This window comes from Nannobrachium achirus, assembly GCF_963921795.1.
Source record: "Nannobrachium achirus genome assembly, chromosome: 10".
NCBI lineage: Eukaryota > Metazoa > Chordata > Actinopteri > Myctophiformes > Myctophidae > Nannobrachium > Nannobrachium achirus.
Genome location: NC_137819.1, coordinates 47,317,136 through 47,344,111, shown reverse-complemented (window position 1 = coordinate 47,344,111; position 26,976 = coordinate 47,317,136). Strand labels below are relative to the sequence as shown.

The 26,976-nt window shown below is 42.7% G+C and overlaps 2 protein-coding genes across 2 annotated transcripts in view; one reads left to right on the top strand and one right to left on the bottom strand.

Moving 5' to 3' along the window:
• Window positions 1–20,732, bottom strand: part of sem1 (SEM1 26S proteasome subunit) — a 239,031-nt gene extending 218,299 nt beyond the window's left edge. The window contains exon 1 of the mRNA XM_080734709.1: window positions 20,721–20,732. The gene's annotated coding sequence lies outside the window, so the exon portion shown is untranslated. The remainder of the gene's footprint in view (window positions 1–20,720) is intronic.
• Window positions 1–26,976, top strand: part of igf2bp3 (insulin-like growth factor 2 mRNA binding protein 3) — a gene marked incomplete at both ends in the record, with an annotated part of 35,282 nt that overhangs the window by 878 nt on the left and 7,428 nt on the right. The window contains 12 exons of the mRNA XM_080735547.1: window positions 266–326; window positions 7,522–7,570; window positions 11,189–11,240; window positions 11,627–11,690; window positions 12,499–12,777; window positions 15,256–15,390; window positions 16,894–17,016; window positions 17,861–17,996; window positions 20,560–20,709; window positions 22,692–22,760; window positions 24,769–24,891; window positions 25,018–25,092. Coding sequence (XP_080591673.1) covers window positions 266–326; window positions 7,522–7,570; window positions 11,189–11,240; window positions 11,627–11,690; window positions 12,499–12,777; window positions 15,256–15,390; window positions 16,894–17,016; window positions 17,861–17,996; window positions 20,560–20,709; window positions 22,692–22,760; window positions 24,769–24,891; window positions 25,018–25,092 — 1,316 coding nt within the window. The remainder of the gene's footprint in view (window positions 1–265; window positions 327–7,521; window positions 7,571–11,188; window positions 11,241–11,626; window positions 11,691–12,498; window positions 12,778–15,255; window positions 15,391–16,893; window positions 17,017–17,860; window positions 17,997–20,559; window positions 20,710–22,691; window positions 22,761–24,768; window positions 24,892–25,017; window positions 25,093–26,976) is intronic.

The window sequence follows — 26,976 nt, the reverse complement described above, 5'->3', positions numbered from 1 at the left end:
TTAACCTCCTGCACAGTCTTTTACGAAAGGGCCTCATGTCTGCTCATTAATTTATGCAAGCGGTATGTACATTTGTGTTAAATTCGATTAGTAATAACACACATTATTTGAGCACTCTTGCATTATGTGTGGGTGGCTCAAGATATATTTTTTGCAATGCCATAACAAATAGTTAGGATATGCCAGTATAGGCCAGCAATCGTGTCTCGTACCAGTCAAAACTCTTTACATTTTAAAATTAAAAATGTTTTATTTCCTTTTCTAGGTAAAGTGGAACTTAATGGAAAACTTCTGGAAGTGGAGCACTCTGTCCCTAAACGTCAGAGGTAGGCCCAGGTTTACACTCATGGGGGGCTTCCAGGTTCCTGGTGGCGACATTTTTTTTTCTTTCCTTCAGCCATTTTCTACTAGTATTGTGTTTCTCAAGTGGCAATTCTGCATTTGGTAAACGCGGGCTAATTGTGCCCTTTCCCCCCCCCCTGTACTCTTGTGTAGATGTAGACCTGTTTGTATTTTTGCCTAAATTAAACCCCATTTTCACGAATGCTTTTAATTTGGGGTCAAATCAAAGGTTGTGTGATGCACTAGTCCTCCTCCCCCTTCGCCATGACTGCGTGGGTCCTGAAAAACCATTGTGTATTTAGTTTTTTGTTTTTGACTAGCTTATTTCTTCTCTGCTGCCCCGCCAGTTGGCAATTTTGTACTAACGTCAATGCACAGTATGATCATAAGTATATGCTATCCTGTATATAGTCTATTAAAGCCAGAGATCTGCTGAAATGTGGAGTAGTAGTAGTAGGGCTGAATGAGGCGTAGGCCTGTGTGTGTGTGTGTGTGAAGTGAAGTCGTCCATTTGAGAAGGATCTGCCCGTCAGTCTCCCTGCCTGCCCTGAGCTTCCGCCCACCCCTCCACACAACACGACATGGACTCCCAAACGCTAATGGAATGGCAGCTTTTGGGCCCTAGTCACGGAAACCCCATACAGTAAAAATCCTCAGAGTTAATTTCACTCACTGGAAGTGTAAATGTGTCCAAAGAGGGCCCCTTATGGGTCCATTTGATTAACGTTTGTATATTGTACACTCCCAGAGTTACAAATGGACAAATTAACAGAATTGTAGAAGAGACCCTATAGTCACTGAAATTGCTTATTATGCAATAAACAATTTCCATGATATTTTGACCCAGTTTCAGTTACCCATTTGGTTTATTTGTCATTGTCTGCATAATTCCTGATGGGTTGGCAGTTTGGCACATGAGCCACAATTTAATCATTCTTGTTTTTAATTGCTGTCAGTTTTCTTGGTAATCATTCAAAGGATTTTGAATTTGCGTTGAATATAGCTTGGTTAAGTTTCTCAATAGTCATTTAATTATCTTGTGTTCTGATTGGGCTACCTGTTTGTAGTCAGTGAAAGTGGGACACGTAAGATAATTAAAATAACATTGAATGGAGAGCATTTAGTGTATTGTGTTTTAATTGGTTTACATGCAAGAGGGGTTTCAGTTCACACATTCATGTCAAAAATACAATTTCTGTAAAACCTGTGCATTAATGTGGGAAGTGAACTTGTATGATTGATGGGCTAAAATTGCTATAGTGGAGTAGCGAAGTGGTTTTGCATGGATACATTCCAGATGGAAGGTGAATTTTGGGTTGAAAATCTGCTATGGCTCTGGCGAGGGAAACTGACGTTGCTCTATCTTGGTGTTATACAATATTATTGGTCAATGGAATGGCCACTCAAGTTTCAGCTGTATAACAAAAAAACATATATATATATATATATATATATATATATTTTTTTTTTTAATTGTGTGCCCTTGCTTTACAACAGGAAAAAAAATATACAAAACTAGTCAACGTTGGCAGTATACTGGCCACACACACACCGCTCGCTCACTAGTCGGGGGTGCGTGTACACTGAGGCCCCATTTTGCATTCCAGCCTGCTGAGTATCAGCTGTAGGCTTGGCCAATCACCATAGCTTAACCTTTGAACCCCTCAGGAAGGGGAAGTCCTGCAGCAGCAACAAGGCAGTCTCACCGTAAAAGTGCCATTTACAGTGAGCATACAGTAAATGACAGGGCTGTAGCATAGCATCTAGCATGTACATTGTACACCAATGACTGTAAAGAAGGCAACTCAGGGTGCGTGGAGACATGGCATTTAATGCTGAGAAAGTGTGTACGTGGGGGGTGGGGTGGGGGGGTTCATTTCTCTCGACTGTGGCCAAGAGTCTAGGCTATATTTCTTAAGGATGGTCAAAAAATGGCTTCCAGACTAGAAAACGTGTAAAATGAATACACATTTGTATTGGTTATTTTCAGCCATTTCACTGTCCTACACTGTTGACAATTCATGTCATGCTTTAGAATTTGGCATGTAAGCACAGATTGTATAAGCGTCTTAAGTTGAGGCAGTATTGTCCCTCCTGCAAACTTTAGGGGGGGAAACATGGCAAGTTGAAAACTGAGCACCTGGGTTTGATCACAATCTTCTACAGGTGTATCTATTTACATTAAAAATATACATTATCTACCACAAAGGCCTTCCACCTAGCTTTGGGAAAAGATTTTGAGGATTGCATGTTGGCCTGTTATCCTAATCATGCTGCATAAACTAGCTATATTTTTGTCTTGGCCTGTAATTATTTGCTCTGGAAATGGTTGGTTGGTTCATTTGCTCATAAATATGTAATTGAATCACACATTTAGAATAAGCCAAACTGTTGTATCATTATGTTTTATTTTGTGTTTTGTTTTATTCACTTTGACTTGCCTTCCATGGTCAGATCGTCTTTGGCATTTCCATAAAGCTAGCTCCTCCCCTAAATAACTCACACACATTTCCTGTCACTAGTGTAGAAAATCAGAAAACTGTATGGTTTTGAAAGAACTGCCCAGAGAGTTAACGGATGGGAGTTTTTATGTGCATGACAGATGCCATATGATGATGGCTTGTTGGTGTACAGTCATGGGACAAAACAGAACTTCTGTGTTTAAAAAAAGTATGTATATGTTTTTTGTTTAACAGTTTATTTTAAATAAGTGGTGTGCTTACTGTGCTATAAATAACATAAATTAACAATTGTCTAGGTGGTAGTGGTACCAGGGTTTGTTGTACATTAAGTAATTCCTGGCTCATATTAGAAAAATTCTAGATCACAGGGTCACAATGTGGCCCCACCTGCAAAACAGATTTGGGGCTGAGACTTGGGATGTCAGAATTATGAAAGTGGCCACTTCAATCTGCATGCTGAGTTTTCCTCAGTGATCCCTCCTTCACAAAAGGATCTCAAAGTGACATTGAGTTCTTGTGAGTTTTGTGTGTGTGTGTGTGTGTGTGTGTGTGGTGGTGGTGGGGGGGGGGGGTCGTTATTTTTTTTAGATACATGTAAACGCTTTGCAGAAATTAATTGAATTTAATGAGCTTAATTAAAAATGTCAGACAGCTTGTCAAATTTCTCCAACAAATCTGGGTGAACAGAATGGTTGAGTGTGTAACGTAATTGTTGCAGAATGGCCATTGAAGGGTCTGTGAGAAAGAAACTAGGGCTGTGTGGCGTAGTTCTTCAGAACCTCTGCATGCAGAATAGTCAAATGGGTGTTGGGGACAGATCTTGTGAGTGTTTGTATCTCTACTGGTTAGTATTGATGGATGTAGCCACAGCACGGGTTGGATAGCTGAGAAATGGAGATGAATACGGATGTGGCGCAGTCTCGTGCTGCTCGACATGAGATTCCTCTTGTGGTTTCATGTAGATGCATACACATGCTTGTGTATGTTGGGGGGTATTATTATTATACATACATACACACACAAAGTTCCCTGATGCAGGCCCATAGATCTCAGCTGTGTTGGGTGAGGGAGCGGCAATTGGTGGGAGGGTGGGTGGGCTCAATGTGTAGAATGCTGGTTGAATTTAAAAGTAAATAAGGAAGCCGGCCATCTCCTGGTCACACGATGAGCCAATGCTAGTCACTCCTGGCCCTCCTCTACACTTCCCTTCTTCCCCCTTTTCTTTTTTACCCCCCCCCCCCACCCCACACACACACACACCCCCGTACATGTTTCTGTCAGTGGACTTGTCCTGTGTCCATAGCAACGGGGCCCCACCCCCACAGGGCAGAGAGGGCCCTTGTTACCCTTCCCTGGAACAGGGTTAGTCCTCTCCACCCCACCCCACCCCCTTCCCAAATCAAAGGCTGGAACTGGGGAATGCACCCCCACCTCCCCCATTCCCGGGCTGACTTCCTCCATGTGTGGAGCTATAGGTTAATCCGACTGGAAGTGCTCGGTGCATTTGCACATTTCGTACGGCGTTCCCACCGCAATGCAGAGCATACAGAAGGGGTGGGGGGGCGATGGAAGGGGGCTGGATCAGCTAGGAATGGCACAGTGGGCCGGAAAGGTCTGGAATTCCTCTTGGAAGCTCATTTGGGAATTTTCTTTACGATTCACTCATTTGGAATTAAGTAGTTTCCTAATGTTTTAAATTAAATAAAATCTGTATGTACAGATGCAGCACGGCTAGCTTGATATGCAGAGGATTTTTTATATACAATTTTAATTAATGGCCTACGCTGCTAAGCGTTCTCGTAAGCACACATGTGCATGGCATGCCCCTTCATGTGGAAGTTCTTTTTGGGCCCGTGTGTGTGTGCGTGTGTGGTGGCTGTTGCATGACCCGGTGTAAAAACGGTGTTATATGCTTTTCTCCCAGCTCACGTAAACTTCCTAGTATGTGTTTTGGGGCTAAAGGTGAATTTATGATGTTTATGGAATGGGGCCAGGTGATGAATGTTATGTGTTGCCTACCATTGCTTTTATCTACCTCAGTGTGGCTGCGGACTCCCATCTGAATATATTTTGTGCCAGGGACCCCATGCAAGATTTGTTAAAATGTTACAGATATTCCAAATGTATATATTTTCTAAATGTCTAGATTGTTTTTTGAAAGCAGATCTAAAAAGATTTAAGCGCTTTTAGACCGGCTATTTTCAGATAGCCGAAGTGTATTGGTTTAAAGTGTTTTTTTAAAAAAAAGAAAATTATATATATTTGTTTTTGGGCTTTTATGCCTTAATTGATATGACTGACAGGAAATGGGGGGAGAGCTAGGGAGTGACACGCAGAAAAGGTCATCGGGATGGGGATAGGGATTTGAACCTGCGACACGCTGTCAAAGCATCAGAGCCTATGTGGTATGCACCCGGACCGTTAGGCCAGCAGGCGCACCGGTTTAAAGTGTTTAAACTTATTTGATGCTATATTAATTACCGTAATTTTTCCTGGGTGGGAACCCACTCAAGGACCCCAGGGGGTCCCTGGGTCCCACTTTGAGAACCAGTGATCTACCTAAATTGTCACGGATTGTGTTAAGCATTCAACAGTTTTTGCAAGCTCATCACCTGAATTTAAATATACGGTATGTTGAATTGAACTGATCACGCAATTTAGGAATAAAAGCTTGGGAAGGCTTGTGTGTGATAAGCCTTCATGAGCTCATGAGTGCCGCGCTGCGAGCTTGTAGATCTGCTATTTTTGAAAGTCGTGAAAATGTGTGCAAATCTTTGAATATATGCATTTTCAAAGCGAACATTTGTAACTCAAATTTTGTTTCTGGGTGGTCCCTGGAACTAAATATTTTGAGATGGGGGTCCGTGGCCAAATAAATATCAGTTTAGGGGTCCTTGACATGAAAAGGGTTGAGAACCACTGACATAGTAGTCGCTCAAGAACAGACTAACTGAGCTCCAGTTGAGTGAAAAGGACCTTTTCTTTGACGATGGCTGGCCAGATTGCTGACATATAGAAACATAGGTTTTTCAAAAAACCTTAGGATTCAAAAGACCCTTATAGAATCGGGTCAAAATCCAAATTTTCACGATTTTTCAAAAATAGCAGACGTGAGCTTGTATATCTGCTATTTTTCAATAGTTAAAGCATAAAATAATGATACACCATAATGTGTACCCGTTCTGAATTTTAAATTAACACAAGGATTTTATTGTGCATGTGCAGACATCTACACCTGTAGGCTATATGTATGTGGTGTTTATAAGGCCTGTATGGAACTAGGTTAGGGTCAGGGTTTTCCCCTGTTTCTGTGTGTATGTGTGAGTAAGGGTCAGAAATCCTGCTTCAGTTCTCAGCTGTATGTACATTGTGTTCCTTTTAGGTTGGTGTGTCAGCAGGCGCCGGACTTTGGAGTGGCCACACACTTTTCCTCACATTTTACATAACATCGTCCACGTTCAAAAGAACACTTGTGAAACTCGTTCCGATGTGACTCATTCCAATCAAGTCATATTGTCTGCATGACCTCCAAACGTATCCCCTTGTACATTCACTCTTGTACATTTTTTTTGTCTTGTATTCCAGTGGCGTGCAACCATATCTAAATTGGGAATCTCTTTGGCAAAAAAGAAAAAAGGATGAATTTGAAGTTTTCTTGCTGGATGTAGCCAGCATTGCTTCTAATGATTCAGTGACTCTTCAAATGACAACCTTTGTTTGCCTCTGGCATGTGTATGCACATGCATGTGCACACATGCATAGTAGTTGTCTCCCTCCCCCCCCCCCCCCCCCCCCAAAAACAGCCTGTGTCATGGCCAGGAGAGACCCCAACACCTCCTGTCTGTCTCCCTCGTGATTTAATTTGGTGTCACTTAAAATCCCCCTCCTGCTCTCCCAAAAGTGTGTGCTTCTGTGCACGAGGGTTGTGCACGACCATCGTGTACGATGTCTGTTGACTGCGGCATGAGAAAAATGAACTCGGCCAACATCTCACCCGTACAACGCGATGAGTACATGTCTTGAGGAGAAAAATAAATCACATTCAGGGTGGTGTGAGTTTTAGCGCTACACCCCCCCCTCCCCCAACCCCAAATAAACGCACACACACACTTTTCTCTTGGATGCCACTGTTGCGCTCTCTCCTCTCGCGTCTCCTTCCTTCTCGTCTTCCATGTCCTTGTCCTCAACCCCCCCACCCCGTCTCTATCGTCACTTTGTCTTCCAGTGGTGTGAGCGAGATGGCTGGTAGCGGAGTGCATTGAGATTGATTTTCCATGTTGACCAGGCCCATCTTGTTTTAAGCTGTCCAGCAGTGACTTGAAGCAACCTCCACCCCCCCCCCCCATTTGTCTGTCGCCCATGTTCCACCTGCTGGGTATGGGGAATGGATTGAAAAGGGTGGAAAGGGATTCATCCACAGCTTCTCCACCTGTTTATCTCTCTCCCGCCCAGCTGGAAGGGAGAACGGGAGACCCACTGATGTCTTCGTGTTCCATGCCTTTAGTTTGTCATTTATCTCAATACACCCCCCACCCTCAGTGATACCGATTATCCTATGACTAACTGCTTTTATTTCCCCCCCCCCCCTCCTTTATCCCCGACTCTCCCATCTTTTTCTCTACCTTTCTTCCACCCATTACCCCCGACTTCCCCTGCTCCTCTTTTGCGCTGTCTCTCTCGCTCTGTCTGTCACTCTGTCTGTCCCCTCTCTCTCCAGGAGCTGTAAACTGCAGATCAGGAACATCCCGCCTCACATGCAGTGGGAGGTGAGTGCTAACAGGCTGCTAACTGCTGCCAGGGCGGGGCACGCGCTGCCAGCCGGCCCCAACTGGGCTCTCATTTAGACTTATGTGTAGAGCCGCCACAGCTGCCCTGGGGTCTGAACTGAGCACCTTCAACCTATTGGAACAGAGCAGTGGGTGCAGGCCAGTCTTCCTTGATGTGATGGCTTAGAGGTCATCCTTTAATTGTTTTTGATACCGTTTTAGACCGTAGCAGTGAATGTAGTAGGACAGAATGTAGTAGGACAGAGGGACAATGGCATGGAAAGCATCTGTAACAACTAGAGTTGATCCCCTGGCCTGCATGTAGAGCGCATCCTCCTCACAGGCATGAACAAGACCTCCCAACCCCTCTGCCTGCGCGCACACACCTTGGAACCTTTCCCAAGCTTACTGGGCATTGATGATGTCTTTAGTGTTATTACATTTGTTAAAATAATTTGCATTTTATGTTCTCCTATTGGCTACTTACCTGCGCATTACCCCTTATGCTTCTGTCTGTACTGTCCAGAGTTTGTCATGGAGCATGTCCTCTGATCAGAATATATCAGATGTACTGAAAGGTGTAAAAAATGTATAATCGCCTGAAAATACTACACATAGTTTGGTTTAGAAAACACACACATGACTAGAAAACGTCACTGACTAGTTGCACATTGGTTGTGACTTGTTGTGACTAGTTGCACACACAGGTTGTGAAAATTCAAAAACACTATAGCTGAAATGTCACCCATGTGAGCATTGATCTACAGTGAATGAGAAATATTCCATTTTGTAATTTGCAGTGCTAAATAACGAATGTACAGTCTTTATGTTCACATGCGTTGCTTGTGTACATTTGATTCTGTATAGTCTTAGCACAGCTCGGTAAAGGAGTAATTTACCTGGGAGCTATTAAGAACAGGTGACTGCATTTGAGTCACTTTAACAGACTGAAGTGTTTCTTTCAAACACTGTCATCATCTTTATATTCTTTAATGGTTCAGCATCAGTCGTCAGCTAAAATCTATTTCACTGGTATCTGTGGTACAGGTGTACTCTATTGGGGATGGAATTTCCTGTCTTCTGTGTCATTGCCCTATTAAGTAACGTGCGCGTGCGTGTGTTTGTGCATACATTGTATTTATCATGTTTGTTCCCTGCACAGGTCAGCAGATAGTTTAAATATATTTATATTTTTCTGTATTGGAAATTGTCTACTTGTTTATCTTCATTGACTAAAGACAATGTGCTGGCCTTTATTTCTTATTTTTGTAGAAAGCTTTACAAATATATTTTTCCTCCAAAAGCCATGAAATCAAATTAAATGACATAATACAATGTTGTATGAATTTGGAATTTACATTGCTATTGCTTTACTTTTACATAACATGCATTGTAGGTTTTTCTCCTCTCACACAATTGTTCTGGCTTGCCATGGGTTTTTATGTATGGTTACTATGCTGTGGTGCCTACAAACATGGAGCATTAAAATAACTCTAAAAGGTTTTTCTTTTTTTCCGGTCCTGGAAGTTTGATATTGTGAGAGTTTGGATGTTTGCATGGCATTAGATTTCAGTAACATTCGCTATCCTTGCTCAAATGGCTACAGACGGGCGCAGCGTTTTGTAATGGTGGTCTCGTTTTGCCTACGCATGTCACTAAACTGCAGTTCCAGATCCACCCATGTTGCTAGTATGTAGCAAGCGAGCCTTGAGCTCTCTCAAAGGTGACATGGAAGTTTTTTTTTCTCCGTCTCTCCTTGGGAGGGGGAAGGGTTAGAAGAATGGTGAGAATAGAATGAGATCTTTGGCCTTGTATGTAGCTTATCAGGTAGATAATGTGTGTCATATGCTGTATAAGCACAGAGCGCTGGCGGTAGAGTATAGTGGCGTGTTCACTATTCACGAGCCATAGTGGGGTGGGTGGCCCTGGACTCCTTCCCCCTTCGCCTCCATGTGCTGCCGACTCACAGAATGTGTAGCATGAACCAGCGCCCCTCCCCCAGCCACCACTTCCTGCTGGAATGCACCCCACCCTTTGCTGAATGGCCTGGATTTCCATTGGCCAGGCCCCCTGGACAGACAGGCGGCTCAGCCAGACAGAAACCAGCAGCTATTGACTTCAGGGAACTCTCATATCTGTGCAGGAGCAGCCAATGATGGGAATTGGAGATGGCAGGGAGGCGGGATGTAGTGTGGTTGGTGCGATGGTGGAGTAGGTGGGGGTGAAGCAGCCTGGTTGGCTAGGAAGGGGGGTTGAGCTGCCGGGGGTGTGGTTGTCCATTTTGACTGAGCATGGTTGCAGGTCTTTGGCATGTAGGCTCTGCTTGGAACTGCTCCCCGTTTTGCCCTCACTGATCACTTATGTGAATTTGAATCCTGTCACTACCATGTTTGAGCAGGTACAAAATATATAAATATAGTTGATTGAACAAGACAAATCTAGAGCCTGACAGATGAGGTGCCAGAGCCAATAAACGGGCTTGGAAAGTATGCATTCAATATTGAGAGCTGCATATAAAAAAAAACACACACAACCTGCTATCTTTCATCACTTTTCATTTCACTTGTCGGTTGAATAACTAGTCCAAATGTTTATATTCTTGAACTGATAATTATTTTTTATTTTAGTTATTTAGTAGTGATTCACTCAGACCCCAGTAAACAAAGTGTCATTAAATATAATCCAAAATCAATTAGGCACACTTGGCACAATTAATTGCATCCCTATTCTGTGGGAAAACATTCTACGAAAATAGTGCATCCTCAAGCTCACAATGCTTTGTGCTTTTGTACGTTTTCAGTGAAGATTATTTTTTAGACTAGTATAGACCAGTGTTTCTCAACCACTGTGCCTGGGGACCTTTGGTGTGCCCCTGAGAAGGGTCAATTGTGCCCCTTGAAACTGCTTGAAAGCCAGTTTTGTATTATCATTTTAAAAATAATTTTAAACTAGTGAGATCGGCTAGTGAGAACAGCCGATCTACAAGCACACAACGCCTCGCACCGCGAGGCGTTGTGTGCTTGTAGATCAGCTATTTTCACTACTGTTGTGCGACAGCCTTGTATGATGAAGCAGGGCTTTACTTTGCGAAGAAACGTACAAATTTGAAACTTGGAGATACAAGGTTTCTTCCCGACAGTGACGATATTTACACCCCCGTATTATGTTGGTGTGCCCATGGATTCTTGGGACATGAAAAGTGTGCCCATGCAGAAAAAAAGGTTGAGAAACACTGGTATAGACCCATGGTGGACTCTGGTCAAGGACGTATATGGAGTTAAGTGGTTAATAGGGGTTCACTGATGGCAGCAGTTTACACCTGTGATTTTAACATTTGAAGTGAGTGATTCAGAGTGTCTGGATCTGCTTCCTGCCAGTGAGCTGGGCTGGTCCTCCTGCAGATAAGCTTTCGCCGTTCTGACAGTGCTAATGATTACAGATGAGAGCAGCCGGTTGGTCCAACCTAACCTCGTTTCCTGGATCATTTTTTGGCTTTTGGATTTGACCTTGTATTTCTTGTAAATGTAGGTGATCTATGATTGAGGCTTGGTCTGCATTTGAACTGTGTCAACTGCTCTGGATGGGCTAAATGTCTAATAGTGTCTTTGTTCCCCTCAGGTGTTGGATGGTATGTTAGCCCAGTATGGTGCAGTGGACAACTGTGAACAGGGTAATTATGAAAATCCTCTTGCTCGTCTTTCTATCACACAGTTCTGTTCTTAATACGTACCTTCTCCACACACATCTTCTCTGCCATCAGATTTGTTGTATGTACTGTAGGTTTGTGTGTGCTAATTTTGTGTCCACCCGGTAAATCTCCTGTAGATGAAAGAATACTGTAGTCTAGTTTACCGGTTGGGTGGAGCAAATGAAGATGAATTGAATGACTGAAATATAAATTGAGTGAATGAGGGAATTAAACCTGTTGTCAATGGAGATCCTCCTTTTCCTATGGGAACTTCAGGTCCCGCGCAACAAGCTAAAGCCCATGAGTGTTTTCTCCAACTGGTATGTCATTGGTGTGCTTGTTATTGACTACTCCCTGCTCTCACGCAGTGAACACAGACACAGAGACTGCAGTGGTCAACGTTCGATACGCAGCCAAGGATCAGGCCAGACTGTGAGTCACTCTTTCACACGCGCAAACGCATGCACACACTGCCTCTGCCCAACTCCTAACATCTAACTTTGTTGCCTTGATGGATTTTGCCGCTTGAGACTTTTTTTCTTTTCTCCCCCTCCCCCAATATCCCCAAATAGTCTTGGAATTAGCTTGTAATTTTATGTAGTTTCATATGTAATACACCTGATTCCTGCTTCCGCCCATGAATCTTATTTGATAGGACATGCAACAAGCAGTGAAAATCTTTGCCCATTTGGTGCCCCCTGCTGTACATGATGTACACTGCAGTGGTGTGTTCCTTACATGCTCTGTCATGGAAGAGCTGATGCCTTATTCTGTGTGTAGTTATTAACCTTGACCCTAGTGTGAGAAGGCAGGCTTGAAAATGCCCAGTACTTGAGTCTGAGAGAGATGAGTCTGTTGTCCCTCCAGCCCTTTAAAGGAAGCAGTGATGATTTACTCTCAGCTATACGAGGGGTTGGCTTTTATTCAGAATCTCTGTTCTGGGTCTGTTACTCGTAGCTTGTGTATTTTTGAACCCTCGTATCTTTTCATTCCCTTCACTCTTCGCTTGTCTGGTTGGATTTTAGTGTTTCAGATAAGGCAAAGATGAGAGAAATAATGAACCTTTTACTGATTGTGTGCATTTAAGCTGTTGTCATATGCTGTTTGCACTGATTGCTTTCCATCTTTGAAAGTCAATTTTGTTACCTGTGTGGCTGAACATTTTACCAATATTTGCTAGAACAGGGCAGAAAGCTTCACCCCGGCTGTCTGTTTTTAACAACCTTCTTCTGCTCACCAGAGCCATGGAGAAGCTGAATGGATTTATGATGGAGAACTATGCCCTGAAAGTGTCCTACATCCCAGATGAGACGGCAGCAACAGATGCCCCTCCAATGGGGGGTAGAAGAGGATTCCCTCCTCGTGGACCCCCGCGCGCCGGTTCCCCGGGTATGGGTGCCAGACCCAAACTTCAGTCAGATGTGCCCCTGCGAATGTTGGTCCCCACACAGTTTGTTGGTGCGATCATCGGCAAGGAGGGCGCCACTATCCGTAACATCACCAAACAGACCCACTCAAAGTACGTTCGAATCACGGGTTTCTGTCGTTTTTACATGGCAATGTAAACACAAACAATGTTGACTACTCATATTGGTGTGGTGAGATACACTGGTGTGCCGTGAGATGAGTCCAGGAGTGCCTTGGGATTTTGACGACCACACATTATTGATAAGTTGATTAGTTGATATAACAGGATAACTCTAAAGGACCATTCACACTGAATCTACGAACTATAAAAATAGGGTTTAAAATGTGTTCCAAGTCAAGTGGATGGCAGAGTTCACTGTGTGTGTGTGTGTGTGTGTGTGTGTGTGTGTGTGTGTGTGTGTGTGTGTGTGTGTGTGTGTGTGTGTGTGTGTGTGTGTGTGTGTGTGTGTGTGTGTGTGTGTGTGTGTGTGTGTGTGTGTAACTTGGACCACAACTGTTGGTATTTGTGATATGACGGTGGAATTAAGTCATTATCAGTGCTTGTTTGAAGAGACTTGTTTAATTCCAAAAGTACTTGAAGCTGAACTACTACAGAAGAGGATAAGCTCATTGACATGTCCACAGACTGTTAAGAGACACATTTATGAAACGCGGCCTCCTGACGTTCTGGGTGACTTCTCAGGCAGAATTACCAGAGCTTACTGTAAAAGCAAAGTGTGAACTTAGTGTAAAAGCAAAGTGTTTTTTACCTTTTGCAACTATGGATCTCTGTGACAGTGTTTTTCACACTGGCATACCTGAACAATAAGTACAGGGCTAGGTTGGAGCCAGAATGAGACTCTGTCCCTGTTTACCACAGCCAAGAATAGTTAGACTCTGCAACTCGAAACAAATAACTAATATCTTGGCCCATATCTCCACCCAACAACCAGTCATCTCATCTCCAGGTTGATCACCTTGATTGTTGGTTGATTGTTCGCATTTAGTTGAAAAGCCCTGCACTAGGGAATTAAAACGGTAAAGACCAATCAATAAAATAAACAATTGGAAATAAGCAAATGGTTATCTAATAACATAAATGAAAAGTTAAAACACAAATAAGAAGATACTAGACCGGTGCCCACTGCTCACACCGGCCTACTCGGGAACGATGCAAGTTGGAAATGCATGCATCAACCCAGTAAAAATATATAATCCTTGGTTTTGTGTGTGTATATAAACTGTGCACAAAAAGTAAGGTCCATATATCTCCCCTTTAATGATACCAGTTGGTATTGTGTTTTATGTCATTTTTAACGTTAATTAGTCACCTTTACGAGGTACAAGCTGTAGGCATCGGGCATTCGTGGAATGAGCAACACAGCCAAACGTGTGCCTAGCACCGACCAAAATGTTGCCAAAATGGCCTGTAATACTGTTCTGTTGGTATTCACCTTTTGTTGCACACACTTTGTATCCATGTCAGGGACCTCAGATCTCAGTTCAATTGGGTTGAGATCTGAACTCACGGCAGGTCATTCCATCCTCTCCACTCCAAAGAGGTACTCTCTGATCCTGGAGGATAGCATTAGGTCCCAAATTCTGTCAGATCCCATGCTCGGGTGCTAGAAACACCTGCCTGCACTTGAAGATCAAAAAACGAGAGTGAATGCCTGCAGAACAGTATTGCAGGCCATTTTGGCAACATTTTGGTTGGCGCTACCCACACGTTTGTCGGTGTTGCTCATTCCACGAATGCCCGATGTTTACAAGCTGTACCCCATTGTAAAGGTAATTTATCAACGATAAAAATATATATGAAACACAATACCAAATGGTATTATTAAAGGGGAGATATGATGGACCGAAGTCAGGTTTCCTTACTTTTTGTGCACGGTTTATAAACCATAATGGTCAATTCGAAGCAGTTGTCCCCCAAACCCCACCTTCAGTCGCTGTCATTAGACCGGAGGGAGGGAGCACCAGACCTGCTCTTGCTCACGCAGCTTCAGCCCATGAAGCCTAATTTATGCTGTGATGACGCTCGCAGAGAACATCCAAGAATAGCAGATCTCCAAGCTCACAACTGTAGCACGCAGCTGTGAGCTTGTATGTCTGCTATTCTCTGCGTGCAATACCGTTGCTTGATGTGTCTCGCTTGGGCACGCCTCACTAGCCAACACACAAGAGGAGGTTGAGTGAAATGAAACTAGCGATCCCCAAAACGGGTTGGGGATCTGTTGGGAATTAACTACATAAAACTGTCACCTGTGCGTCCAGTCTCAATGTTTGTAAACAAATAATTGGTCTAAATAAGGGCAAATCAGTTGGAATCAGAACTGCCCATCAGACAAACCAGACACCAGTGAAGTTGGCCAGGAATGTTTCTCAAAATGCATGAACTACAGATGGACAGACAGATTTTGCATATTTATAGTAGGATGACGAAATAAGCCAACAAGCTTGTATAAGGATATGTTCACTATGAATACTGGTGTAGCTTGATATCTTTACTTTCCCATTGGTGTGCCTTGGGCACAAAATGTGAAAACCACAATTACACAATCTTCCTCCTTTTCATCCTCTCCAGGATCGACATCCACAGAAAGGAGAACGCGGGTGCAGCAGAGAAGCCCATTACAGTCCACTCCACCCCTGAAGGCTGCTCCAATGCCTGCAAAGCCATCATGGACATCATGCAGAAGGAGGCAGTCGATACAAAGTTGTGAGTTTGTGTAGTTGTGCACATTAACTGTTTATGCACAATAGAAAACGGACAGACTTGAACAAAGTCGCACATTCTCAAATGTTCATAAGTGACAAAAATGCATCACATATGCTGCGTGGAAACTTCCTGGACCTTACAGAAATAAAAACCTGGAACTGCAGTGGAAAGACACTGATTTACTGACTTAAAGGAGTAGTTCACCCCCAAAATGACCCTTTCTTTTATTGATTGCTCATGCCATAGAGACTTCAGTTCAATCATATTTCTTTGCATTTGTCACATTCCTAAGACAAAAATGTGATTATAGTAAATATACCCCCATTGATTCCGGATGGGGACCCAAATGCATGGCCCTGAATGGGGACCCTTAATGCATGGCACTGGATGGGGAAACCGTCTGGGGAAGTTTACTATGGGGCTTTTAAGCCGTGACATGATTTTGTAGTCAAACCTCCAAGCAGATTTATTGTCAATGTGTCCCTCGCTATTTTAACAGATTCGAGACAAAAATAACGACTAAAGTATAATTCTACCACTTTCCTGTCAACAAGAAAGAGAAGACAAATTAGTAAATAGTAAAAATAGTAAAAAGATTCACGGGTGCTGGGGCCTTTTGGCCCCAAAAGTTCTCCTCTGCCTACAAAATGATGTCAGACTTAAGAGCCCCATAGGAATCCGTCTTAGGAATCCAAAAAAATAGTATTGAACTCAAGTCTCCATGGCGTGAGTAATCAATAGAAAAAGTCATTTTGGGCGTGAACTACTCCTTAAGACACTGATTTACTGACTTATTTTGTTTTATTTTTGTGCTATGGCAAAATTATTGTACATTTGAACATTTTTGGAATTATTCGTACGGAGGGTAAAATGATCGTATTATGTACAAATGGTACATCTGGCAACTGAAGTGCTCAACCACTGTATCATGTAAGCAGTTTTTCTTTTCAATAATGATGGCTTCTGTTTATTTTGACCGCAGTGCTAAACTAAGATGCTGCTATTCTTTATTTGTTCTTGTATTAAAAGGCCCTCCACGGGGCGCCCGCTGTCCTAGAGGTATAGGCGCATACCACATACTGTAGGCTCTGATGCCTGACAGCGTGTCGCGGGTTCGAATCCTGATCCCAATGGCCTTTGCTGCATGTCACTCCCCATCTCTCTCCCCATTTCCTGTCAGTCCACTCTCCTATCAAAGGCATAAAAGCCCCAAAAAAGGCCCTCCAGCGGATTAATTGCCTAAATTAAATGCGCTTCAGTTAATCTACTCTCATCTCAATGTGACGTCTCCCACCAATTGCACTCCGAATTATGAAGTTGAGAGCTGCAGCAGACGTACAGCTGTATGATTGTTTTAGGCACTGTTAAGCAATCAGATTTTTATTTATTTATTTTTCCTAAACTTGACACCAATTATTCTGTCAGGCTGTTATGAATTATGCAAGAACACTGGTGAGATGCATCATTAACTTGGAATGTTATTTGCATGTTTGGCTTCTGCAGTACGGAAGAGATCCCATTGAAGATCCTGGCACATAACAACTTTGTGGGAAGATTGATTGGGAAGGAAGGCCGCAACCTCAAGAAGATTGAGCAGGACACGGAGACGAAGATCACCATCTCACCGTAAGATGATCTCTGACACACAAACCTCTTGGAGAACCACTATGGCTTCTTGGAATGTTTGTACTTTTGCTATACCAGTAATATTAACCAATACACACAGGCACGTACAGAAACTTAGTTTGACCTCATTGTCTGTAATGCCCATTCACCTGCACACTAATATGATCTTAACACTTAAGGCAATACTCATTATGGCTATAGCAGATGTCCTGGTATCGTCTTAAACCGTTTATACTTTTAACCACCCAGTTATGACTTTACTCAAGTCTCTACCTACCGCATGCTGATTTCTAATCATTTTTCAAACGCCTTTAGTCATATAGACTAGTTTTCATTCATATAAATGTGGGCGTTGTGAAGTTTTTTCTTTCTTGAAAACAAAAATTCAGATTTCCACTTCACCCTGACGATAACCAGGAACACTGATAAAATGTTTCCAATGACTCATCACTTTTTACAAATTTAGGGGGCCATAATTTTGCCCAAGGAATGTTTTTAATGCAAAACAAATGCTTGCAATGGATTCAGAATCATGAAGAACCCCTAGTTTGACCCCTCACATGCTACTTAAAGCACATTTATTTTTGTATTCTTTTCCTGTATAGTGAAGTCGAAGGGACAGTGAATATACAAATGTCCATAACTTCTTTTCGCGATGTTTCTGGCAGAGCAGGCCTCTCATTCTGTGGACCTTAATGACCAAACTAATAGATAAAACAGAAATAAAAAGTACGGCAGAACATCACAGGTCCTATGTAGAAAAAATACCTAGCTTTGAATCATCAGCCACCCACAATCTCTGATTCTCCATCCCACCATAGCTCTAATTTTTTCATGTGTCCAGTCTCCAGGACCTGACCCTGTACAACCCCGAGCGAACCATCACAGTGAAGGGCTCCATCGAGGCGTGTGCCCGGGCTGAAGAAGAGGTCATGAAAAAAATCAGGGAGTCGTACGAAAACGACGTTGCTGCCATGAACGTAAGTTCACTCGACAGGAGAACAAAGTTTATCTGCAGGGTGAAAAAAGTTGGAATCGTTTTTTGTTTGGAAAGTGATTTCTCCTTGGGTTGAAAAGATCACATTTTCTTCAGATGTAAAACAAAACTCTTGTTTCTGTATTTGTAGTACTAAATAAATTGCTTAATATTAAACCTCTACTATCATGTAAGTTGCTCAACTACTGGTCAGTAGCGGTATTGCAGGTATTTTACAGAAAACCGCGGTCGCGTCTGCTACAGGCTACAGCAGCTCGGTGAAATCTATCATCGTATAAAGTGAACAAGTTGCATAACAACGTATGCACTAATATAAGTACAATAATGACAAAATGTCAAATAACTATTAGGCTACGCTCATTTTTAGTAAAATTACCAATCCGAAAGAAAAACAGCCGGTTGAACATCATTGGTGATGCTGTTGTGCTCTGCTCTTTAACCAACTGTTGCCACCTCATGTGCATGAAGAAGGTAAATCTGTGTTTTCTGCCTTTGCATAATTATTCTCTTTGTTGTAGAAAATATTCCGTAGTTCTTCTTTTTGTTTGTTGCTGCTATCCATGTTAGGCTACGACTCCCACACCAGAGTAAACACTGTTGTTGAGGCAAGCTACTTCCTGAGAAGACAGCAAAATGCGCTGTGATTGGCCGGTAGTGTATGATCCGCGCTGTGATTGGCCAACGTATACGGAAGGATGCAGATGACGTAATTTTGCCGCGAAATCCGGACCCCAGCCCGGCTCATAGAAAAGATATTTTGAGAAGCCTTTCGGGGCTGAAATTATCGGAGTGGGTGTTCTAAAACTTTAGCGATTTAATAGATCAAATTTAAGATTTGTTTAATTGAAAAAGTTACACAGTATAGCTTTAAATGAAAACAAACATTCATGTCATCAATATAATGGTTGCTAAAGTGATTGGGATCTGCTAAGATGCCATGGATAAAAATTAATCCAAATTGAAATTGGATTGTCCAGAAACGTGCTCTAGGAGCAACTAAACATTTTAGCCCCTTCTGAAACAGCAGGTTCTAAACTCCAATGTCCTTATTCTCTGTCCCTCAGTGTGCAGAGCCCTTATTACTTTGAGGCACATTACAATAATGAGGCTATGAGCCTCAACAGTTGAGGTGAAATCGGTATTTGTTAAATGGATTTTGCTGATACACGGTATTGGCTATAAAATGGACGATTTTAGGTCAGCTTACTACTTATATAATTGCCAGACCCAGGGGGTCGGCCTACAAAAGGCTTTGTCGGTCTGTCGGTCGGTCGGTCGGTCCCTCTTTTCCTCAGTGTGCCTGTGTTTGCCTCTGACTGCTCATCTGCCCCTCCCTTCCCTTGCTCGGCTGATTGCCTTGAGTGCCGTCACCTGTACAGGACCAGCTGAGTTGAGTTGGCTGACGAGCTGCTGACACTATAAATTCCTCAGCCCATCTACAAGCTCAGAAACATTTCCAGCTGCTCAGCCTATACAATCCTGTGTGTTCATGTGTTAGTTCAGTGCCATACTAGTGAAAACAGCCGATCTACAAGCTCTTGCTATTAAGTGTTGAAAATGTTCCGCCCCAACTCTGTCAGAGTTGGGTCTGGCAGAACCAGGTGACCTGGTCTAGTTTATAAGGCATTAGATGATGAGCTTACATTCTTCACCGTTTTCTTTTTTGCTACAAACAAATTGGTTCTAAACATTGGGAATGAACAATTCTGATGTAATTTGTAACCGTAGTCTCACGCACATAAACCTGAAGTATTCCCATTGCAGCGCAGGCTCCTGGCCCGTTGCGGTCGGCATGACCTGCAGTCTGACTCAATGACACTTGGTGAACCAGCGTGATGTGTTCTCTGTGTGCCAGTCCCATTATCACCGCCTCCTTATGTCCTTTCGGGTGTTTCAAACCATGAAAACGAATGATGCATCCTTTATCCATTCGGGTGTTTCAAACCATTCCTTATGTGTAGGTGTCTTCCATCTCTGAACATGAACTAACTCTTTAGTTTCTCTCACACTCAAACCTTACTTTTTTGTCCCACTTTGTGTGCAACCTTAGCATCGCCCGCTTTTAGCTTTGCTCTGATTAAGTCGGCCGTATCTTGAGTGGTAGCCTCGTATTTCTGACCTGAAAAAATGGGTTTGACGCCGGCGGTGTAAACAAAAGCTACGGGTACCATTTGGGGCGGGACTCATAGGTGAAGCCTCAACACTGGACACTAATAGCCTAAAACATGCCCGTGTTGTGATATTCTCAATTAAAACCTAATTGAAAACCTGCAGGTTACGGGTCGACCCGCACATCACCAGTATACAGTAGGTGTATTGGTGCTGGGCTAGGGTCTGGTAGAAGTCATTCCCCCTGACCCCAGCTTTTCAGTTTTCTTTTGGTGCCGCGCACTCGGTGCCGCGCACTCGGTGCCGCGCTGTGAGCTTGTATATCTGCTATTTTTCACTGGTTAAAGCATTCAATAATTATAGGCCTAAATGGGTTAAACGGCGCACTTGATTAAGGCATATGATTATGTGTTTGAAATGTTGTCCTCTCTCTGCAGCTCCAGTCCAACCTGATCCCAGGTCTCAACCTGAACGCTCTGGGCCTGTTCCCTGGTGGAGCTCCAGGCATGGGGGGTCCCTCTATGGCCTCTATGGCCCCGCCTCCCGGAGCCCCTGGTGGTGGAGGAGGAGGATACTCATCATTTGGGGTGAGTGTCCTGCTCTGTGCTGTTGATCTGCACCTTTGGTCGTTACGTTACTAGGGCTGTCACAGTTATTACACAATCGTCCAATCGCAATTATTTGACAATCACGATTATTTTTCATAATCGTCATAATCGTTTCCATGTTGAAAAATGGTCATGTAATTAAAAAGAAAAATTCAAAAATATCTACAATATCTAAAATATCTAAAAGCTCACAACGCGTTGCGAGCTTGTAGATCTGCTATTTCCACTATCGATGTTCTCTTTTAAAGGAGTAGTTCACCCCCAAAATGACTTTTTTCTATTGATTACTCAGGCCATGGAGAGTAGAGTTCAATAATATTTTTTGGTTTTTGTCACATTCCTAAGACAAAATTTTGATTCGAGTAAATTTACCCCCATTGATTCCGGATGGTGACCCGTTTCGAAACGGGTCACCATTGTTTCGAAACGGGTCACCATCCGGAATCAATGGGGGTAAATTTATTGTTATCACATTTTAGTCTTAGGAATGTGACAAAAACCCTCCATGGCCTGAGTAATCAATAGAAAAAAAGTCATTTTGGGGGTGAACTACTCCTTTAAGTATAAAGTTGTCAAATATGTCAGTCAGTAATTACTTTGTATATTTAGGTTATGTGTCATATCTACCATGGGCAACTTAAAATCCTAAAAGCCAAACATAAATGTATTTGTCAACGACAAAAGCACAATTAAATCATTAATCGCAATTATTTGAGTGACAATTAATAGTCATGTAAAATGTCTTAATCGTGACAGCCCTGCATGTTACACATCGTTGTCGGGCAAAAACCTTATCTCCAAATTCGAATTATTATTATTATTTTTTTAATGAATGCCCTACTTACTATATTTTCACTGTTGTTTGTAAATTATGAGCTTACATTACATTTGCAATTTTTTTTTATGTGAATCCTGTAAAGTAAGTTTTGTACATTTGAGGTTTCCACCCGACTGCAACGGTATGGTGATCATACTGTAGCTGCAAACTCGTGCTTGCAACAAGTGACGCTTTCCACTCCACTAGAATGCCTCGTCTCCCATGTTCAGTATCCCTCTGTTTCCCATGTTGTTTCCCAATTTGTTAATTGACGAAAGGCTTATTGTCGATTAAAAGATTTGGTCAACAAAAGAACAAAACAAAAGATTTTTTTTTTTTTTTTTTTTTAAACAAAATAAATGTTACATATACTGTATATGGTATGTAAGTTTCCTTTGTGCAAGCACATGAGGAGATTGTGCTTGCACAAAGGAGAATGAGGCATTCAAGTGCAGTAGAAAAGGTTTTTATTTTTTTCCATCCAAATGTAATTGTGAGTTTACAGGTGTGAGTGGAAGGAAGATGCATTCCTCCTCACTGCAGATATCAGTGCTGGCCACCCATCTGGGGGCTTTACCATTTAGGCCTAGGAATATTGACTGATTTAACTACTGAAAAATAGCAGATATACAAGCTCACAGCGCGGCACCGAGTGCCGCGCTGCGAGCTTGTAGATCTGCTATTTTTGAAAAATCAAGATTTTTTTTTTGCAAGTATTTGAATATATCTATTTAAAAGCGAATATTTGTAACTCAAATATTTGCTTCTGGGGGTCCCTGGAACAACATATTTTGAGATGGGGGTCCGCGGCCAAATGCATGTAATTTCGGGGGGTCCTTGACATGAAAAGGTTTGAGAACAACATGATTTAGAAGAAGGATTTAGAAGTCTGGTCAAAGATGTTCAAAGACTTGCACACATTTTCACGTTTTTTTTCAAAAATAGCAGATCTACAAGATCTGCTATTTTTCAATAGTTAAAGCATAAAATCATGGTTAAAGTGGTTAAAATCTAACGCGACTCGGGCGCGTTCCAGGTATTTGAGAGTTTACCAGTCAAGTGTGTCTAACATTCATTCATCCATAGTAGCAGCCATCTTGGGGTCCACGTCAACTCAGTTTCATGTCATTCTTTCTCCCTGTAGAGCGGTCCCTTTGGCTGCGAAGGGCCATTTTGGGCCTCTGTGTTGTCTGCGAGCAGCCAGCCCCTCGCTGTAAGTCACCCGTTCCCCTCAGTGCTTTGCACGGCTTGAGGCTGCTCGCTACGGGATTAGAGGGCAGGGCTTGCCACATCTAAGCACTTCCTCCCACTGTGGAGTCATCTTTGGCCCTTTGTAAGAAGGGCCCAACTCATCTTTTAACGACCAAACTTCTCGCATCTTTTTAGGAACAAACTTTTAGTCCTGGAGGGCAAACGGCATTTAGCCTACTGGTTTTAGGTCAGATGATGTCCTTGCGATTTGCTGTCTTTGAAAATGCTTAGAAGGAATCGGAATTTCTGTTCAAATTTGCACGTAGCTGCAGGGTCATTTCAAAAGAGCCGTGTTTTCAAAACAAGCCAGTAAAACATCATCCTCATTATTGAAATCTCCATCCTCATTCGGAGCCTGCCAAAGCAAGTTATTAGTCGGCCCTCTGCTGACATATCGACCAGAACATTGGGCCTCATCCAAAACCAACAGCGCTACTTGTTGTTCCTCTTGGACGATGCTACCACCTCTTCCAGTCTAGTCTATCATACATGCAGACCTCCCTTTGATAGAAGCGATTTGCTGTGTCAGTCTGCGGCTAGGCATCTCTTAATACAATCATCTACTCTAATCAGTTTTGTGGAAGGTGCTGTGAAATGAGATGGAAAAGGCATGGGGATTCAGAGCAGTTAGGGGTGTAAAAATGTATCGATGCATCGTGATGTAGTGATTCAACTGCATCGATTTGGTATGTTAAAATAGATTATCGATTGTCTTTTTTTCCCCCACCAAAATAAAGTTGAGTGAGATGGCGCTTCATGAGAATAAATGATGAAACTTGCTCTCTATAGCTTGTTTTTTGAATTCCCCTTATGGGGAGTAAATGCGTTCATAGAGATTTTTGTGAATTCGGTGTAAAATGATCAAATTAATTAATGACATTTTAGATGTCATGCAATTTCCCCAAAAAAATCTAATTTCCACCAAAAAATTAAATCGTTGACATTTGCACTCCTCAGAGCAGAGCCCTCCATGTGTTCGCCACACAGATTCTTTTCATTTTAAGCTGGGAGCATAAATCCAATGCATGTGGGAGCTTCTGGTGTTGGCTACTGCTCTTGCAAGAATTTATAGTAGGTTCTGTTTTAACTAAATGTTCAAATATTTTACAGCTGCAGTGCTCTTGGCAATTAAAAATGTCTGGTAACAAAAGTTGGAGCACTGCTATATAACAAACAAAAAAAACTATACTAGGAGATTTCTGATTGACTTGCGGTGTATTCTCATCTGTGTTTTATATTAGAGTCAGATTTTGATACATTGCAAGTTTGCATACTGGTGGAAACTATGAACGACTTGTGGAGCGAGTGGCAATCACATGATTAATCGTATGAACTTAAAGTAGAACTAATTTTTTTTAGGATATGAAAGGTCCTGCTGATCATTAAAACTAATATCATCTAATATCAATGCTCCTGTTTGGCAGACCAGGATCGTAGATATCCAGGACGCATGCCATGAGGTTAACTGTTGCTGTAGCTACTACGACATATAGAATTTATTCTTGGCTATTATTACATTTGTGATTAATCGAAGCGTGTATTTTGGAAATTTCGTTAACAAATGGACACGAAAACATTCGAATTGTTTTTTAAATAATTAAATCAATTAGTCTGATTTACCAATTAAGCAAAATGTTATGTGGTTGGATAACAATGTCAGGAAAAAATGCTGATCTACAAGCTGAAAAAAATACTCAAGCTCACAACACACTTGTAAATCGACATCACATTGATTAGTTCGATTTAACTGTTGAACCCTGGCTGAATGAATTTGTTAGTTTAACTTGTAAGCTCACTTGCTTTGCTTTCGGCATTTGAGCTATGGGTCTGCAACTATACACTGAATTATCTTCTATATGGTCAGGTGGTCACAACAATGGCTGCCTGATCTTGAACGATCTGACTGTGTGTGTGTGTGTGTGTGTGTGTGTGTGTGGGTGGGTGTGGGTGTGTGGGGTTGTGCCCAGCAGGGGGGGCAGCCTGAGTCGGAGACGGTTCACCTTTTCATCCCAGCACTGGCCGTTGGAGCCATCATTGGCAAACAGGGTCAACACATCAAGCAGCTGTCGCGCTTTGCCGGGGCCTCCATCAAGGTGAATGACAACATTGAGGTTCACAACTTGACCGGCTGTCCATCAAAGACGTGCTGTTGCTGTCCTCGACTTGTGTAAATGAGAGGTGTGGGCTGACCTGTTTCTAATGCCGTCTGCCCTCCTCAGATCGCACCAGCGGAGGGGATGGATGCCAAACAGAGGATGGTCATCATCGCTGGACCACCAGAGGCTCAGTTTAAGGTATGTTGACGCCACTACACTTTGTCATAGTATGCTAGTAAGACGCTTAGGGCGAGGTCGCTTTTCTAACCTATAGACTATACATGTCAGTCTTACCAGATGGGAATCTCCATATATGGGCATAAAAGGGATTGTATGTGGCCGATGTGGCCTCCCTATATGGGCATTCCCATATGAAGTCCTGTTAGGGGAACCACACTAACATAATCCCTTTTATGCCCATATATGGAGATACTTGTCTGTAGAACCAGCCACACTGGTTAGACTGACATGTATAGTCAATAGGTTAGACTGACATGTGCAGTACTAGAGGTTCGCGGGCCTTTGGCCCGCTCACATCTAGTTAAAAAAAAAAAAAAAAAAAAAAAAAATTGGGGGGGGGGGGGGGGGGAACTATTGTGCCGCAGCGCACGTTTCCGGTCGGACATATTTGACCGCCAGACGCACTTCCGGTTAGGAACTCCGTGTGTCACGTGATCAGTCCTAGCCAATGGACCTATACCGGCTCCGCCCCCTCCAAAAGCTACGCCCGACATTATCACAGCGCGCCGCTACTGGCTTCATTCACTTCAATGGGAAATACGGCGGATTGTACACACATTTTACACATTAAATATTAATTCCGTTTTGGACCCAGAGCTTCGAAATCTCTTCCAATCCATCAACAAGGCCTGGATCTGCATTGGAAAAAAATATTTAGACCTTTAAACTTTTAAAACAATACGACATAGGAATATATAAGGTCGCAGCAGAGGAATAAGGAACATGCCCATGGTTGCTGGACCACAGAAAGCCGTTTCAAACCAATTTAAATATGAATGGACTGTATTGGCCTAAACGACAATAACCCATGACTACAAACACCTTATTTGTTATGTTAAATAGCAACTGATATGTAATGTACGTCTGTGAATGTCTGAATGAACAGGGGTAGCGACGCGAAGTGTTGTATTTCAACTCTGCTTTCGACTGCAGTGGGTAGGGGCGTCACAAGGGGGGGAAAAGTGGGACTGACTTACCAGGGCCCACGGTGGAAGGGCCTTAATTATTTTAGACTTTATCGATTGAAAAATATCAGATATACAAGCTCATAGCGTGGCACTGAGTGCCGCGCTGCGAGCTTGTAGATTTGCTATTTTTGAAATCCCACGATGAAGAACATTCATGTGGGCCCACAGCGAATCCTTGTACCCAGGGCCCAGAATTTGGTGCGACACCCTTTCCTCTCCCCCTGCGTCTCGGCAGCTAAACTTGTCAGGAATCGCGAACATTTCACGCCAGAGATATCAAATAAGATTTATAAGCAATCGGCATGATAAGAAACAGGTAGCCTACATTTGAAGCAGTTTATTCTGGTTGGTTGTTTGTGTAATGGAGAGTAATAGCCTCTAAACAAATCAGTGAAAAGTGAAAACGGCTCTGTATAGGTCCAGCAGACAGGCGATTTCCTCATTCTGCTGTTGCGTCCTTATATATTCCTTTGTCGTATTGTTTTAAAAGTTTAAAGGTCTACATATTTTTCCAATGCATATCCAGGCCTTTGTTGACGGATTGGACGAGATTTCGAAGCTCTGGGTCCAAAACGGAATTAATATTTAATGTGTAAAATCCGCTGTATATCCATTCAAGTGAATGGTGCGGCTGTGATTCTCGTCGGAGGTCTCGGCGGAGAGGTGGGGGCGGAGCTCCCGGTACTCATCTATTGGAGTGCTGCATTTGGTCGTGTCTGACTGACTGACAAACAAAAACCGCTGGCTGCAGTTCTAAAATGTATGTATAGATATATATTGGTATTCCCGACAGATATGGGCTTAACATTGATGACATCAGGGTTCTCCATTTGGCCATAAAAGGGATTCTGTTAGTGTGGTTCCCCTGACATCA